This window comes from Saccoglossus kowalevskii, chromosome 21 (genome assembly GCF_978046115.1).
Source record: "Saccoglossus kowalevskii chromosome 21, keSacKowa6.1, whole genome shotgun sequence".
In the NCBI taxonomy this organism is placed as follows: domain Eukaryota; kingdom Metazoa; phylum Hemichordata; class Enteropneusta; family Harrimaniidae; genus Saccoglossus; species Saccoglossus kowalevskii.
Genome location: NC_140661.1, coordinates 914,273 through 933,470, shown reverse-complemented (window position 1 = coordinate 933,470; position 19,198 = coordinate 914,273). Strand labels below are relative to the sequence as shown.

At 33.9% G+C, this 19,198-nt stretch overlaps 1 protein-coding gene across 1 annotated transcript; it reads right to left on the bottom strand.

The window, feature by feature from the left end:
• Nucleotides 1-17,431: 17,431 nt before the first annotated feature.
• LOC146729506 (resact receptor-like) lies at nucleotides 17,432-18,196 on the bottom strand. The gene has a single exon (XM_085495380.1). It carries the CDS (start codon nucleotides 18,194-18,196, stop codon nucleotides 17,432-17,434), a length of 765 nt encoding a protein of 254 aa, XP_085351506.1.
• Nucleotides 18,197-19,198: the final 1,002 nt, after the last annotated feature.

The following is a 19,198-nucleotide window of genomic DNA, read 5'->3' as shown; positions in this document are numbered from 1 at the left end:
TTTTTGTGCGTATTTCAAACTACAGTGTTCATAAAAAAAATATTAGCAAAATTTCAAAATTCATACAATAAGCTTTCCGAAAATATATAGTTTTCTGGACAAAGGAGGTCATCTAGGTTTCCTAATTAACTAATTAAAATACCTGTCAGGTAAACTGCATCTCTACTTTAAGGAAACGTGTCGCGCAACAGTTAAACTACACAGGCATATTACTGTAGTTATAAAATACATATTAAAGTACTTGTATAAATTTTAAAAAAAGATTAAAAAACATATATATAAATAAAATGAAAATCCCGCTAATATATCAAGCGACTTAACCCCATCTCTTACAATTTTAGGCATTGCATTATTTGTAGCAAGTTATAATGACGATATTGTTAAAATTTCTTACAAATAATGCGCATTTATCTCAAATTTATCCTAGAAGTGGTTTTGAATGGTGCAGTTCAGAGTAATGTCTAATCTATAGTCTTCAAGTTATCCACATTACACGTCATCGTGGTAAACATTACCAGCTAGACCGAAAACATCATGTTTTTGCAAGAAACTCTTACAATGTTCTCACTGGAAATCGCAGTTTTTCGGGTGATAAAACTATTCGTATTTCACACTTACTTCCAGTGTATAATACATCCAATGACGTCACTCAAACATCTATGCGAACAAGTACAAAGACGTACAGTTATAAAGAACTCCTGATATGACAAATATCCTCAAATTGAATATGAATTATTAGTTAAGGTCTCAAAAAAAACATAATTCCATTCATACAAACTGATTCACCGAACATGACATATTGAATGCAGGCAGTCTGAAGTAAACGCGCGATACAGATTGACAAGATTAACCAAACAGTACGCTGACAGCGTAGAATGGTGGGAATGTCAACAACATGTACAAGCTTTGCATAGTATGATGTGATTTACAATGAATTACAGGAGAGTAATTGTCTGTTGTACGACGAAAACAAGACAATTCACACATAGAATTCGTATGCCTCGATGCTTCATTTCAGAACTAGATACTAATCATTATGAATTCGCTGACAGTGAAAGCCGTGAGCTTAACCATGATTAGGCATATACTTCACGAGTAATCCAAGCGTGAGCACAATTATACTGCTTTTATTAGTAGATGGTGTGTACGTGGAATACATAAACATACAAACTTGCGATAACAGATCGTGAAGAAAAAGAAAAAAAGGTTTCAAAGAAAAGTGTATGAATTGATTCTGAAGTTAAAATACAGGGGATCTCGAATGCTTTTGATTAAATATTGAATGCATTTAATGTATCTGGTCGGTATAAGGTATAAGGATATTTGGTTCTTACGCGACTTTGAAAAGGTTGTAACTAGATATGTTTAGTGAAATATTGATGACATTTCGGTACAACGTGTTTGAACGATGCCATCTTACAAATAACTCATCGAATGAAGTTGTAAAATAACAAGACTCGAATTTAGTTGTTGAGCGCTGTCGTTATATTAGTGTGTGTCGGTTATTTGTTTGCACATTCTCTATACTAAATATTCCTCATTTCGTTCACCAATAACAGATTTTCACATGGCGTGGTAAAATCAGCTGCGCCATCACATTATTATTCTACAGATACAGAGAGTTACCATAGACAATAAATAACGCAATGCAATTATTACACGTGGTTTAGCACGAATACAAATGTACGCCACTCGGAAGTCTATTTCGATAAAGTATAATTCCAGTTAAATTCCAAATTAGAGGCAGCTATAACCACAGCAAGATAGTTTATTATATAATAAAATAGTGGGTGGTCTGGTTTATAATTGCCTAAATATGCTTTACGTGATTTTAGTTTCGTTCATAGGCTCATTGTTTACATGAGGATCGTCTGCTGTGAATTCATGCAAGGCAAACGGGAGGAGTTTAGTTAGAGTGTATGCTTATCGGAAGTATGGCTGTCACGACATCACGTGCTATAAATTCTATACAAGCACAACATGGTAAAAACATGTTCCAGTTGCCGTTTATTTTCTTAAATAATTATCTAAAACAACACATGCTGCTTCACCTTTGATCTGAAATATTTGTAATAATATTCACGCGTACTATCAATTATATTTGCAATACACAGTCACATGTTAAAACAGATTTTGAATAACTGAGGACACATTACTGTCATGCATACTTAGCAGATATACAATAAGAAACACTCTACCTTGGGTGACAGAATAAATACAATGACACGATAAACATTGACTTCATTAGAATCCATTAGCCAGGCGTGATAAGCGGAAATACATTATCGATATCATTTCATTTACAATTTAATGTATACAGTACATCAACATATTTTCACATAAAATAGCAGTATACTAATATGGAGTCATCGCGTTTATTGAAGAAGGTAAATTGAATTAATATATTTATATAATTTTACACCCTATTAGGGATGCAGGCAGTGTGTAACAATCGCAATCACTGTATAACTGTTTTACAAGCGTATATTTTCTAGTTTTCGCTTATGATTGTACGTTTTGTTAATAGTGACGAGATGAACACTTTGTTAAATTCTATCTTGGGTGATTTAGCTCGCATTTTGGACGTTGTTAAAATGTTAATGTTTAATAAACTTTAGAATGAAATTCACCAACTGTACAATTTACTTTCATTGACGTGTTTTGAAATGTGATATTTGATATATATGAATCATGTTGCGTTATACAAAGTCTCTCAACAATACTTTATTGCACATTAGTTGACCCCTTCCATTCATCAAATCTAATTGACAGCTAGAGTACAGTGAATGCGAGAAACTAAGTATAATTAGTTGCAACAAGAATAACTGAAGATTTGTTTTAATCACTCGCACGGATGCTTGGACCGCATTCAATTGAAACAATCAACTTAGTGTAAATTGAAATATCCGCTTTCTTTTATCGATTCTGTCTCTTGAAACTATGTTCAAGTTTATGTTAACAATCACCTAAATAACCTCTTTATTCATTCAATGAAGGAATGAGGCTAATAACTTGAATTTTAATCACTCGTTACCATAGTAATTTGGTTTAACCTAATGAGTCATAAATAACTTTTCTTGTGATGAGAGATTCAGCTTATAAAATGTTTTTTTTTTCTGCGAGTATGCGCAGACCAATATATTCCTATCACTATGATTAATGACATTCAGTCAAACTTCAACGAAACACTTAGTGCTGCCATGGTCAATGATATCAATGGTTCCAAATATGGTATGCAATTATGTACTCGTTTCGCAAAATTCAACGACTAATCCTGTCAGAAAGTACGACCGTCCGTTGAATGGCGTGCTCTTCAGCGGATTGCATGGTTGTCATAGAGACGAATATTTGTAATTAGCGATATTGATAAACGGTCTAATTACTGAACAATTTCAGTTGGAGATAACGAATTTTCGTTTTTTTAAAGAATGAGTTTCAACAATAATATTGTGATCACTCGTATTCTCACCTCTGTGCTCATATTGTACCTCTCATGCTAGGAAATGGCTCTACACGATGAATAATAAATTGATGTTTTTATTGATGTCACTCAGGTTTCTTTTTCAGAACAAAATCACTGTTGTGAATTCTACTTGTATTCTGCATACTTTCATAAGCCCAAGACAATACATTGAATTGTGGTCAATACGTAGAGTGGCTTTCACATATCAACAGTATAGTGTAATAGACAATTTATAATATATCATCGAGTGAATGACATGAATTTGCACAATTCAGTGAGTGGATTAATAATACCAAGTGATATATTAGCTCTCGCAATACAATGGTTTACGCTCATTTCTAGCGTGAGGGTTGGCCTTGGACATTACGATGATGAACATCTAACACAGTATTCTTTACTTTCATTATGTGCACTGTTACAAATCACATTCGACTAAACTGTTGCAAATGTCACGTTTCTACTGCATATTTTCATCGATTCTTAAAATAATCACCGAAATAACGAAATATCGAAACCTCTCGATGCTTTCAAAACAGAATAGGATTTCCCAGTACCTTAATCCCCTATTCACACTCCTATGACTTGTTTTAACCTGCCCAGATAAATACGGATTCATTGTGGTGGGTGTATAACCAGCACAAGCGACTAATTCGTTTCAGTAAAAGCAGATATTCCCATAATCGAGTCTTTTATTTAACATGGTCAATGTGATAACCTATTTAAAAGACATTGCATATAACATACTGTTAAACACATGAATGCGATTCGTATTAATATAAAATAGTTAAACTCGATGTTACTTGATGGTACATGACGCATTATTCAATTGTTCTTAGTATTCCTTAAAATTGCTCAATACCACAGACTAGACGCATACATAATGCCACCGTATTATCTCGCTTGAGTCTATTGAAAACGTGTCCAATTTCCGCGTCATCTGCTAAGTACATTGAGATTACAACAAACTGCAAGTAATTCAATAATACATCATCACACAATTCACATGGTATCAAAATAGTTTGTGTGTAACAAATATATACCAATACGTTGCCGTTAGATTGTTAAAAGCAGGGACAATACCGAAAATAAAGGACATTATTATAATGATGTAGTCGTTGATATATTACCACGCCCACTTCAAGAGTACACACTAACAGCAAGTACAACATAGACTACGTGTAACTAACTCGGAGAAGGGTATCATGGGAGTACAATGTGACGTTAATCTGCATTAGGATCGAAGTAATTTGCAAAACAGGTGGTAAGGGAATTGTGTAGCAAACTCTATTTCCTGTGATCCCTTAAGAGACAACATCTCAACATCTACAAAAATAAAATCGAGTGTGTAGTCTCAATAAACTTTAGTGTATCAGTAAACTGAAATCGAGATTCTTTGGGATTACATCATTTATACAACCTGGTTCATGAATCCATATAAACAATCCCATAGTTGTCATAGAATGTGACGTTGTTTTGAGATCATGTCAGTACTTAGCTACAATTGAAAACCTGCATTGTGGTGAGTATGTACAATACTGTTACGTTATCAACACGGCATTGTTACTTGAGTCAATAATTACAATATAATATTTATAATAGAAAATTGGGCTAGAAATCATCTAATAGCTTGCATATGTGCACGTTCTAGGGTTGAATTTCATGTAAACAAACAATGTATATTACACTGTGTACGTTGCTATGAGTCCCATATCGAACAGGACTCGTCGCTACGATCACTGACAAAGCTGATACTCTCAAATATACCTTTGCCTGAAATTCTCGAAATACATCATATTATTATACATGTCATCGTAACGCCATAAGTTACAGCGTGCCGTAATTTTGCGGTATTTTACGGGGAATTTTTCATCCTACTATATTATGAAATGCGAATTCCAAATATGGAATGATTACGCACGTAAGCGTCCTCTAACAATAAAAACAAACATGGCTGCCACAAGAGTTTTACCGGACGATTTTTGGATTTCGGCATTTCCATGACGTATCCTTGGAAGGAAAATATGTATAATAATAAGGTTATTACGAGGATACCTCAAAGTATGCACTCAGACAATACGCTCGGTCGATACTTCAGCTGTACTTTCTTCGTGCATACTTTGCCAATCAATATTTTCTCCTCATTATTAGATTTTTTGTTTTTGTTTTTTTGTTTTTTGTGGTGAGATGGTGATGGTCTCGAATATTTATACACTCACTCAACCGCATCGGAAGTATACTTGTAATTGCAGCTGAATACGAGTTTGCCACGAACAGGGTTGATATGTTTATCTAAAAACACATTATATATCTTCAATATCATTTCTAGGATTAAAACATACATCGTTCAAGAAGTGTGTCAGTTCGTAGTTTGAAATATCCAGTTCTACAATCGTTGTTCATTACACAGCCTTCGATGGAATTATAAAGTGTTATGCTTATATTTTAATTTGTTTAAAACTTTTAATGGCAATGCCTGACTGACCATATCGAACGCCTTCTCAAAATTAATATATCTTATATATTACGTTTTTACAAAGGCTGCATGCCTAGGAAAAACTTTTCCAGACATTTTGCCCGACATTTTTAAATTTCATGTCTACATTCAATAATAAAATAGGCGCCATTTTTTCAGAGAGCCACGATTTCTAAATTAAAGATATCATATTCAGTAACCGGTAGACTACTTCAATGGTCAAACCATAATTTCCTGGTTATTCTTTTATTTCATACTTTTTAATATAATCATAAATACATATGGGCATTTTTTCTTCACGAAATTTCGTGACTGACAGTTGTTGGGTCTCCAAATTTTGTTTCATTTAAATGTTCGTGCATTGATTGTAAATCGTGTATTCATATTTTGGGACTTTCCTGACACAGCCTTGTCACAACGTTTTTGCGTATTCTATCCAAAACGCATTGACTCATTTTAAAGAATTACTTCTGAATTCAGATGAATCAGAATTCTAATTAGGAATGTATCCATGGAAAACGAAATTACAAAACAATTATGTAATTATTGCGCGGTAATTGAGAAGTAAATTGCATCTGAATGAGTGTTATTTCTATAAATATATTCACTGTACTTGTTGAATTGTGAATACTGCATTCATCTTATGAGCAATGCATTTATTATTGACTTGAAGCCTGTTTATTTATTTATTTATTTATTTATTTAACAGCCAAACTAAGCATTTTATTTTTTTTTAAACAGCGTTTTTATTGATTTTCAGTTGTGATTATAACAGTTTGTGTGATATTTTACTTAATTTACCTAATTAAAACTCTTGTATTAGTAACATTTTTACAAGTTATTTAATGCGTTTGGGGGAATAAGCCGATGTTTTGTTAAACATTTTCCATAGCAACGGGACGAATACAATACTACGTTCTTCGATATATTCTGCTGCTCCCATCATTACCCAATCATTACCCACTGATTTATTGCTTTTTTAATAATTCCTGTTACTTTTTTGAAACATTTTAGTTGCAAAGATAACGAAAACCAAGTCATTAATGAATACATTAGCTCCCCTGATTAGAAAGCAATCCACTAGATATTTCATTTCCGTTCTAAAATCACTGAAAATCACCACTCAAAGTACCGGGGTAATGGAGATGACCATGTGAAATAGTTATTGGAAAAATTTTGAAATATTGTCAGCATTACTTAGAGTTATTGTTTATTAAATTGTCTTGTTATTAAACAGTCTTGGTTTCTCTGTTTCGTTAGATTTGTACACCATGTTAACTACGTTTATATGAGCGAAGTATTATTACCAGTACGGTACATATTAGGTAAAGTATTATTACCAGTATGGTACATATTGGGTAAAGTATTATTACCAGTACGGTACATATTAGGTAAAGTATTATTACCAGTACGGTACATATTAGGTAAAGTATTATTACCAGTACGGTACATATTAGGTAAAGTATTATTACCAGTACGGTACATATTAGGTGAAGTATTATTACCAGTACGGTACATATTAGGTAAAGTATTATTACCAGTACGGTACATATTAGGTAAAGTATTATTACTAGTACGGTACATATTAGATAAAGTATTATTACCAGTACGGTACATATTAGGTAAAGTATTTACTTCAAGTTTGAAATGCTCACAGTTATCATCAAATCAATCTCTTCCAGCAGTACTACTCTTTTCATTATGTTCTAATGTAGCAGCACTGTACACAAGATTGTTTCACGTCAACACAATTTATGTGGACGTGGACATCAACAAAACTTTAAAAAGTTTCAGTAACTTCCTGTATCATTATAAACTATCCCAGCCCTAGTTTGGGTGGTTGTCATATCAGGGAAGTATACAGTGAAAGAGGGTAACGTCATACTAAACTATATTTAAAATGCATAAACATATGTACATTTATTTAAATATGAATTAAACATACACACATACATACATATGAATTAAAACACACACAACTTTGTTCTTTGAACGTGAGATCAGGACGACGTTCTCCCTGCTGCCCGAACTTACTTCTCAAATTTAGGACGGCTCGTAGTGGCGGCAGTTCCACAGTGACAGAATGGAAATGCACAAGCATCTTCGACATCAATAAACAATAATGCATCTTTTGTAAAAAGAAGCCTTGTCAATTTCAGTAGACGTGTGTGTTATTGATTCAAATCAATTTTCAACAAAACAATTATACTGTACTCTTTCTGGCCCATATATACCCTAAGATTTACATATTCCAATCTTGAAAATATCAGTGTGATATGTGTATTTGTTATTATAATAGCTATGTGTCGTTAGTACATGTATACATCCTGGTATTCTCCTGCACATGGAAATCCATTCATTGATTGCCATCATATTTAACATTAAAATGCGTCCTGTAAATCCCTACATATCATGGAGTAAATAAAATACATTAGAGGTTTATATTTTAAATTACATATCACTTAAAATAGAAGTATAATTGGGCGAAATTCATTAAAGGAAAGCACTCAATTTGTTAAAAGGGTTTAAATAATACACAAATACTGGGGCATAACTATATCAATGATAAGTATATATACTAATCCATGTTGTGCTTTAAGTCATAGTGACCTTGCTGTTTCGTCTACAAAATCTACAGAATGAATGCCTCAATGCATTTCCGGATTGAATAGTGTTGGTTCGAGCGATCATTTCATGTTTGCTGTAGAGTGATCCATTCCCGTGTTCATATCGTGTTTCCACTATGAGGAATCTTTTAGCCTGAGACAAACTGAATGTCATCCTAATACTCGTACATATCCCGCTCATGATGTACGCACACTTAAACAAGTCAAATACGTCTTCAATCCACGGAACATAAATTCAATATATGGCAATTAGGCTGCCATCATAGAAATACTAATAATGGCAGAAGTTAACATAGTTGCAATATTCACATTCACTATAATTTTAAAATCAATTATAATGTATCCGACATCTGGAAGACGTGACAGAAATATTGAGTGTGGGTAATATCTTGATATTAGACGTATTACTAAAAATACAATGAATGGTTTTATTTTGGAAATTTTGTGAACAATGTGAATGGTGATGAGTGAGTGCTGCTGAGTTAATTCATAGAATGTGAGTCTATTAGAATTCAGTACATACACTACAGATACTGTAAGACAAATTGTATTAATCTCGGTATATTCTTGGAAAGCGTCATTACAATAAATATATTGAGATATGTTGATGACATCTCTGAAAAGCATGCCTGGTCATTACTGTTGAATAGATGACAGTAACCGACCGTTCCAACTGAACGTAGCTTCTTTAGCACAATATACCATTTTTTCTAACGATTATATTTGTGATTTTTTCTCCTGAGCATGACAGATAGTTATAGCGACGTAAGAGTGTATGTATTATGTTCTATTATTTCACACTCTATATAGAAATTGTAAGGATATTGTACTCTGTCATAACACCGGCATGATGAATACTAAACTAAGCTGTTGAAATAAGAAACTGGTTGGAGTATACCCGAGGAAACACTCAAATTTCGCCTCGCGTTTATTTTCAATTAAGTGGCAGTCCCAGTTGAATTTCTGAGCCAAGCCACAATGAATGTAATTACGCGATATAAACTCACATAGCAACATGTGTGCAGTATAGCATCGCCAACTTATTAACTTACGTACGGGTTTAACTTGTACACAGTCTCAGGCGGAAAGCATAGCATTTGGTGTGATTCAATTCAGCAATCTTATATGAAACACATAACGCACTCTCTGATATTCTTTAAACTTATCATCCAAGTTCCGATGAGAATAGGGGTTTCCGTTGCTCTGTAGTCACATGATCGATACATACATATACCTTAGATTATCTACTGTATATATCATACCTTAGATAGGCACAGTATTTTCCATTCCCAGGAAGGCGAGATAATGCGTTATTTTAAATCTAACACAAGACCCATATGGATAATTCGAAAATTCCATGACAAGCTAGAAACTTTAGAAAACTAATACAACGTAGTTTGTCATCTAAATTTCCATGACATTTAAATTATCGACGTATAATATCGGTCTCATTTGGACATAAATACCACTTGATCTAATATTGGTTATCGATTTCAAACTTCGAAAATTATACGATGATTTTGTCTCCAAGAAAAAGCAAAGGCGCATCCCAATACCAGTATATATACCTACAAATTCTATAATTATGAAATATAATTAAATGGAACCTCAATAACACTCTGTTTAATATTAATCTAGTACCTATCTATGGATTTGATGATTATCGAATATTTATGCGAGAATTCTGCCTCCACGGGAAGTAAAGCTGTGCCTCAGTATAATATTTAGTATCTTTAATTACACACTGTACAATGATACACAAATATAAGGAATTAAATACAAGAACGCAATAGTGGTAAAGGTATATGGAAATAATAACAATTATGCTAATCGAGTATGACATCCAGAGAACTGTAAATATAACAAAGTGAATAAGTTAGAAATGTTATGTTGGACGGCAACATTTACTAACATTTGTATGAAAACTTTAAAGAGAGAATGTTGGTTTGAAATAAAACGGCGCGTCGCGTCATGGACCATTTTTAATACATTCCATTCCATTCTAGTACAAAAACAACAACTTTTATCGTAATCACTATTAATGACTAAACGATTATACTCAACATAAATTCTTCTGTGCATTCTAATCTACAGACTGTGACAGATTGTTTGTAAATAAATCGGTATAACGAATGCGTGGGTCGTGACCCAATATAGCCATGTGTAACACATTCAAGTCTGAACATAGGATATTTCCCATATTTGAACACATGTTAAATACTATGAAATTACAAAAACTGAATTACTCCAAAAAAATACGGAAAAGCAACCTTTGTTTTTTATTAGAATTTACTGCAGTACATGTTACTGTGAACGTATGAACGCTTATTAACATATTATTAATTACAAATATGTCACTATACACAAATATATACAGTTGATATTGTGTACCTCTTGTACTGTTGGGTTACATATTGAGGTTATTTGGACATCCAGTTATAACTGCATATCCCATATTCAGTTTGTTCACCTATATACAGGTTGTGAAAGATCTTTGAAAGGAGATATTAATGGTCTTTCTGTTTGTTACATCTCATTCAAAACATCCATAAAGTCCACACAAATCAGCGCTACAATGTGTGTGTATTATACACGTGAAGTGGCACTAGCCAAGGATACGTTTATACAAAACCAGATTTAAGAGCTTTTTAAAATAAACCCGTGATAACAAGTTCGTATAATTGATAAGTGTAATGACGCAGTTTAGTGTTAAAATATCAGTTTATATATGTCAGTATTAAACAAACATGATAATTTATTGTACAATATGTCTACACAATAACTAAACATAACCTTATTTCATGTCATTTCAAATATAAATACGCTGTCTGTATTTCGTTATATACCAACTAGTGAAGCGCGTTTAGAGAGTTTTAAAGAAAATCTATTCCGACATCGAGTTCGACAAAGAAGCAATAAACGTCAAAGTCAATATCCGGGTACTAAATCTGCAACTATATAAAGTCGTTATACGCGTCTTTGACAATGCCATCAGTGTCATCGGCTTTCAGGGCTTACTTCACTACAATTCAGTGCAAATAGAGATGGAAATGTTATATGTACATTGATCACAAAGGTTCAAACTTAAATAGTTCCTATATTGTTGGTTAGTTTGCTTTTTACACTACGTTGATGTTGCGTTATACACAACATTGTATCTTGTTTTTTGCCTTTCATGTTCTGCTGTCAGCTGATATCTTCGAATCAAGAATGCTTACTATACTATCTTATAGAGTATTTAAAAATTGAAAATCTATTGGAGAGTGACATCATTTATATTCCTAATTGATTATAGCGGGGAGTCGTCCCCTGCGCATGCGTCAGATGGCCATAGCGTGTCATTGTTTACATACAAGCGTATACCCATGAGCCTTTGCGTTTTTAGTGTGTGTTGTTATTGTCGCTTGGAACTCAATTCCAGCTCGTGCGCAGGTGACTAACCACGCGCTTTATATGAATCGAAATGAAGTAGTCTATAGATATAACACACAGTGACTCAAAGACAGTCAAAGACAATGTATTATTATAAACATAGTTGCCTTGATTAATCTAAATGGTTTGATAACCCTAAACAAAACTAATTGTTTCACGTTGTAACACAAATATATATTAAACACGATCTTTTGCATATGAGCAAGCGTAAGTGTGAACAAATCAAATGTAATCAACGAAGAACTATTTCAAACCTGAAGCTAATTTTAAAAGATAACTACTCACGTATATTGTGTTATATTTTAATTTTTTTAATAACTAGTCGTGAAGTTATAAAGTGCTACCAATATGGAGTCAAGACTGTCTGAATATTTGAAAAAGAAAAACAGTTAGGCTTGCACACGAATCTTAATCAATATAACTTAAATGTCTTCTACATGAGATATAATCCCAATATTAAAGTAATCAAGTATGATATTGTAGTAATAAATTCAGGAAAAACACTTTCAACATCTTAAATACTATTATAGAACAAGTATAATTAGAATTATATGATTTATAGTGTTGTTACAAAGACAAGCTCACACTCATTGATGAGGTAGTATATTCAGTATTATATACACAATCTATGTAAGTATTATTCAGATTGATGAAGAAAATAAATGTGAGTATGTAAAGCTGGCTGGTGTGTTGTTTAGTGCATTCATTCGAACCACTAAGCAAACTTCACTACTCATTGCAGAATTGCCGGCTTTATCGGAAGCCATTGTCCTAGCTGATTTAGTCATCGAAGCGAGTCATGACATACGGCGAGTTTCCCGATTGTCTTATTTCATAAAATTTACTACATTCATCAATTTAACTCAATAAGGCATGTGTAATTATTCCTGCATCATTAGCTTATTTTGATCCCAGTACGTTTAAAGTCAAATCGTGTCATGTATATTACAGTAACGCTACTTTATCTAGTTTGAAATGAAGAAAGTGTATTTAGTTACGGAGCACCTCGCGTCTTGTACACTTACGCAAGTTTCTAAATGGATATTGAGAGGGGTAGTTGTATTAGTAGTTATATTAACGATATGATTGGTGCACATAATACTACATTATACAATTTTTTCAAATTATTATTTTACTAGAGCTAATAATATAAATTTAGCTAGAAGCATAAAACTAGAAAACGTATATAATGCAACCAAAGAGTAAGTGATCAGACAGTGTATACTAGCGGCATTGCCTACAGACCAATGACGTGCATGCATGTCAGAATATATTGCCAATAAAATACCGTGTGTGTGTTAACATTCGCATACAATAAACAACATTTAAATAATGCAATATAAAAAGTTTGCGAATACAACACAGAGAAGTTACGAGAGATAAAAATAACCATTATGCACATCACAAAAAAAAAACAGAATGTTCTTAATATGTGTTGCCCACCAATCGACATAGAACAGGGAGACGTGATATAGAATACCCTAGGGAATAGGGAGATACATGGAAATGAACTTAAGGACAGAGTAGGTACTCTTGGATTGTGGTTTGTAGACTAATCACATGACGGGTACTGTATTTCATAATGAATAATTCACAAACATTACCCACAGGTTTGAGAGTACAAAATAACACATAACAACACATAGCAACCACAGTGTCAATTGGATAATTATCTTCAATAATAATGGCATGCAAATACAAGTGCATTAAGTGCAATATTTTGTTAAAATGTGCATTAATTTGTCCAAAACTAATTGTAGTACTTGACTATTCTACCTGAGAATAACGATAACTCACAACCTTAAACATAGGCGTATGTTTACCAGTTTGGTTAGTGGTCATGTTATGATTTAAAAAATGTACGTTTGCATATCGGAATCGCATCTATAGGAATTACACGTCCCGAGGCAATTACATCGCATAATCAAATACAATAACACATTAACTTCCTATGCCTAACTAAAAAACATTTACATCCAACATTAAACACTTTGCATATTATATGTGTTGCAATGGAGAAAAGTTTATCTTTTCGAATATTCAGTTAAGATATATATTCAATACATTGTGTAGTTGTGCCGAGTTTCTACCAGCTTTATGAAATAATTAAAAAGCATTGCAACCTCCTTTGTGTGGGCACGCGTTCCCATGATCATCCTCAATAATGGTACGACCTTGGATTGATAATTTGCATTTTGAGTGTGAAACATCAGATACAAAGAATAAATAAGCACGGATTACTCTACCAGCGTACTCTAAAACGTCAATTTATATACATGTCGAAAGTAATTACTTATTACACTCCCAATGACATTGATGTTGTTCCAACTAGGTATCTATGCTTGGCAAGTTCGACAGGTCAAGTATATACAACATACTGGCAATATTAATTTGCATGCAATTAATTCAAATCGTTGTCGCCACCTAATATATGTAGTTTAGGAACACAAATACGGTTGTAATCGCACCACTATTGACGTCATGTTGTTGTGCAAATCGTGTGCGCGTCTCGTGAAAAGCGTACTCGTGTGTAAGTAACTAGACGTACGCGTATTTATCATAAAGTGTATACGTATTTAGCGAAGGCGTACGCGTGCGCGTGCGGGAAAAAACGTACATGTGTTTTGCAGACGTAAACACGTTTAGCAATTGTGTTTAACGTAATCCTTCCTTTCGTTCTTTTTATAATCAACGATGCTGTATTTTCGGGTTAGTTGTTTTTAAGATCGAACAGTATCAACAATATAAAATTCTAAGATTGAATACTGTTTTAACCAAATGAATTACATTACACATTTTCAATCACAATAACATTGTAAAATGTAAAATTATTACGTACGTGACGCATTGCTTTACGGGAAAACTGATGGAAAAGACGTTAAAAGGATGCAAGGAAATAGTATAGACTGCTTGTTATATTGTTATGACACTGACACTACTTAACGCCAGAGACCTCGTGCGTGTCGTGGTAAAAGTTTAAAAATAACTACAAATACCAAAACGGCGACTGTTTACACGTAACTTTCAAATCCACTTAGCGAAATATCAGATAGTCTTATCAATTACGTGGATAACAAGCGCAAGAATGATGACGAATTAAGCGGTACACAGTCTCGCACCACAAAGTGGCGTAGCGTAGTGGTCAAAATTACAATTATATTTCTCATGCAACCTATGAGACCACATACATGGCGAAAAGTCTGAAAGTCAATATTACATGTTTGTAAACGTGCTTGATGGATTACTGGGCCATTAAAAGTCACGCCACCAAACAGATTAATCTTCCACGAAGTATTTGTATAGCAATGTGTAAGAAACTGATACGCAGACCTGTCAAAATGAAATAAAAGGTCGCTGTGATTGCCCCATTCCCACGGCTAAAACAACTTAATAATATTGTGGGTTATTGATTGCGACAAATGCCCGTAGGGAAACGTTTCCAATCTGCCAAAATCGAGTAAATGTGTGGTATATCAGTAATCCGTGTGACCGGCAATGCATTAAATGTGTTATTTCATCATGTACTCTTAAGAGGTTAAATCGTTTCCATATTACATTGCTTAAAACTAAACAGACGACAAACTTTTCTGTTAATGTACCTAGTTATTAAAAAACGACCGTCATGACTGCTCATGAAGGCCAAGTCATTCATTCCATAAAATACGGTGCTATCCCATATACGCAGCTGCACGTTTGAATATCCGCAACCGGGATCACGGTTCGCCGTTCATTTACTGACTCTTGAAGAGTTCTCAATATTTCGTTGCAAATTAGACGCGCAGACTTGAGCTGATTGCAAAGTGAGAATATATCACTCAACCATGGCGGTGTGATAGATCTCACATCACTTTAGCGAGAAAGTCTAAATTGTTTTACCTACTCGGGTTTCGGATTTGATCATCTTCATTCAGGTTTATTGCAATGAACACAGCTATCACTGTACGTGTGTGTGGTATACGTCATAGTATAGTACTACAGTAAATCTAAACACATCATTGATCAAAAATGGTAAATGATACCATAGTAACATATTTACCAGTCACATAAAAAATACTAGAAATAGCAATAGCAGATGATTGATAACAGGGCATGATGAAAGTAAAGATGCCGCGCACATTACCAATGTATTCATATAGAGTCAGCGATGGGACTTGCAATATTTCAACAATAGAATATCCCTGGGGTACAATACATAGAATAATAAAAAGGTATTAGCGCATAAAATAGAATGAATGGTAAATTGACAGACTTGTTCAATGTTTAGGAGACGCTGGCGTATTGGTTGAAATTGATCTTTTAATTTGTTCGCATCTATTGTTCGAAACAATGCGCACAGACCAATCCTTCTCAAATAACACGAACATTTATTTTACTGACCTAATATAAATATTAGTTTGCATAATTAATTACACATATGAGTGTACAGACATGTATACACTTGTATATACTTACTGACTCGTCATTGGTATGCAATTTATTTAGTGTTGCTGTCTACAAAATAACTAATATATCGAAATAATTCAAACCCTTGCTGATTATGAAAATGTTCAATTATTTGAGTTTCAATTTAACAATTTTTCACACGCATTATTAAAACATGCTCAAATTAAGTCAGAAATTAATTTAAACGGTACTTTTTTGTTCATCGTAGACAAAAAGATTTTTTTCAATACTTAAATTCTGGGTTTGTGTGATGTAAATGATCCTAATTAAATTTAAATTCTGCATCTTAATTAAAGCTCCGAAAATAACACTCAAAACATTAGTATATCTAAGCTGATATTTTTCTGGATATGTGTGTGTTATTGCACGATGGTAACAATAGCATTTGCAGTTCGTTGACTCTGGCACAAGAGCTTTAGAGTTTGGCGATTTACTGCGAACCAGAGCACTATAATATAAACAATATAATCGTAAAAATAAATATAAGAGCTATGGGTTACCGGCTTTATTTGAAATAAGTAGGGGGCATTGCAATGGGAGTGGATGGTATTATAAAATGACGAAGTAAACATTTATTCGTGTGTTTGTAAGTCTCATGTGTATTAATGTACAAGGGTTATAATAATGCCTTGCTCATTCATTACATGATATCGCGGTGACTGTTTAGACAAATACGTCTAAACATGTAGGCATAAACGGATTCATTTTGATCGTGTTACATCGTTTTACGTGACGTCATGTTGAGGATTGCTCGTTAGTATGCTTAGTCGCAATAACTATCTAGCCATTCATTATCACTGTGTATTATTTACAGCAAAAGTCCATTTCTTTCACAGTTTACAAGAACATGTGTGGATTCAATAGACGTATCTGAATTCATAAACGGGTTCTGATAAAACAATATAAATAATGAAAGTCTATATATTGTTAATTTTGAATTTTATGAGTTATTGTTAGTCAAAATATTGTCAAATTAATTAATCTCTAATAGAATCAACGACTCATTACATTGAGACTGGTGGAAAAGTGGTACTTACTCCGTGATGAAGATTTAGCCTCCTCCAAAGCCTGGTAACCGCTCTTCATATTTTCGTATTTAGTCAGCTCATCTGAACTGTAGAAAATATGAAACTCCGGCACTTCGATGTTATTTTCGATGAGTTTTTTGCTCAATGCATTCGCTGTGAGCTGCCATACACTCTCCGCAGTTGTAATAATGGCCACTCGTGTCCAGTTAAAATGTAACATTATTTGCAAAACAAAGTCAGCCGTTCTCGTCATTGGCGCAACAGTTCGCGCGAACGTTGGGTATTCTATTTTGTTCGACAGAGCACTGCTCGCGCAACCCCATGACACCATAGGTACGCCCCATTGCGATGCCAGTAGTCCACCTGGCTCGCATATAATACTGCAACCTGGTCCGATAAATGCATCCAAGTGATTTCCATCATACTTTACACTCCATAGATCCACTAACTGTGACAAACCCACACCGACATCACACTTGTCGTCACGCCAGGCAAGGCTGAGGTTGTGTCCGTTTGTATGTATAGCCGAGAACTGTGCGTCTGCATTTATAAAATCTATAGCAACTAATGCTGCACCCGCGGCATGTTTACCAACAGGCCAGAAGCCGTCCCATGGCAGAAGCAGCCCTAGGTGAAATTCTCTTGTTTCGATCTGTCTTAAATACTGGCATAACCAACAAATCCATATCAGAGCGGCGCACGCGTTGATGTTGACTATCGGCAGCTGCATGACTAAATGCCGACACTCACACGAGTCGATCTCAATAAGACTACATATACTGAGTTTGCGCAAAGCGGTTACTCGGCCAATGCTGTTTTAACGATACAGCGATACGGCGTGGTAAAACAATACAGTTGTGTTATCAGCGCGATGACGGCGCCAAGTGATAATTAAAATAGACAATACTGTGTTCTAATGGTGGGGGCATTATTTATCGTTGACATGTGTTACAATTTTTCTACAGGTGAACCAAATGTAACATTATTTCTCGGAGAGGCATCTTTGCATGTATTTGTGTCTCCTTCATGCATTTCATTCACATAATGTTTTGAGAAGAGGTGGTCCCCAAATAACACTGATGAGTGGCATTAGCGCCCGCAGTAATGAAGAATTATATATAATATTCATATCGATATATATTATAAATATACAAAAACCTAAATATATAAATACGTATTGACCATTGATAATTTAGAGAAAACCAGCCCATTCAAATTCCCCTAAAGCCTGTGATCATGCGGCGGCGCAATGAATAAACAGAATAAAATTATCTATATCTTAACCCAATTATCTTCACCGTAATCTTAGTTACAGATAAGAAAATCTTAGAACATTCTATTTATGTATAGGGGAGACCGTATATGATGTTTGCCACGTGTGAAGAGCGTTTTGTTGCATTGTATAAGTACATAATTACATAATGTATGTTTCAAGGTTGCGCAGTGAAAATACTGACAACGAAAGCATATTTTTCTAATGAATGGTATGCATAGAGGAGATAATTTCCGTTTGGTAATATGTAATATATAACACTAGTGTGAATGTTGAAGACCCGTTTTTCTAACTTCCATTTTCGCTGCTTTATTCAGTCAGCTATTATTCAGTACTGTACCAACGTACGGTGATAGTTTTCATTTATATATTATTTTGAAGTGGTTACGGTTATTTTAATATTACAATATATAAATATGAACTTAAAAATATTATATTATCAACCATGTCCATTGATGT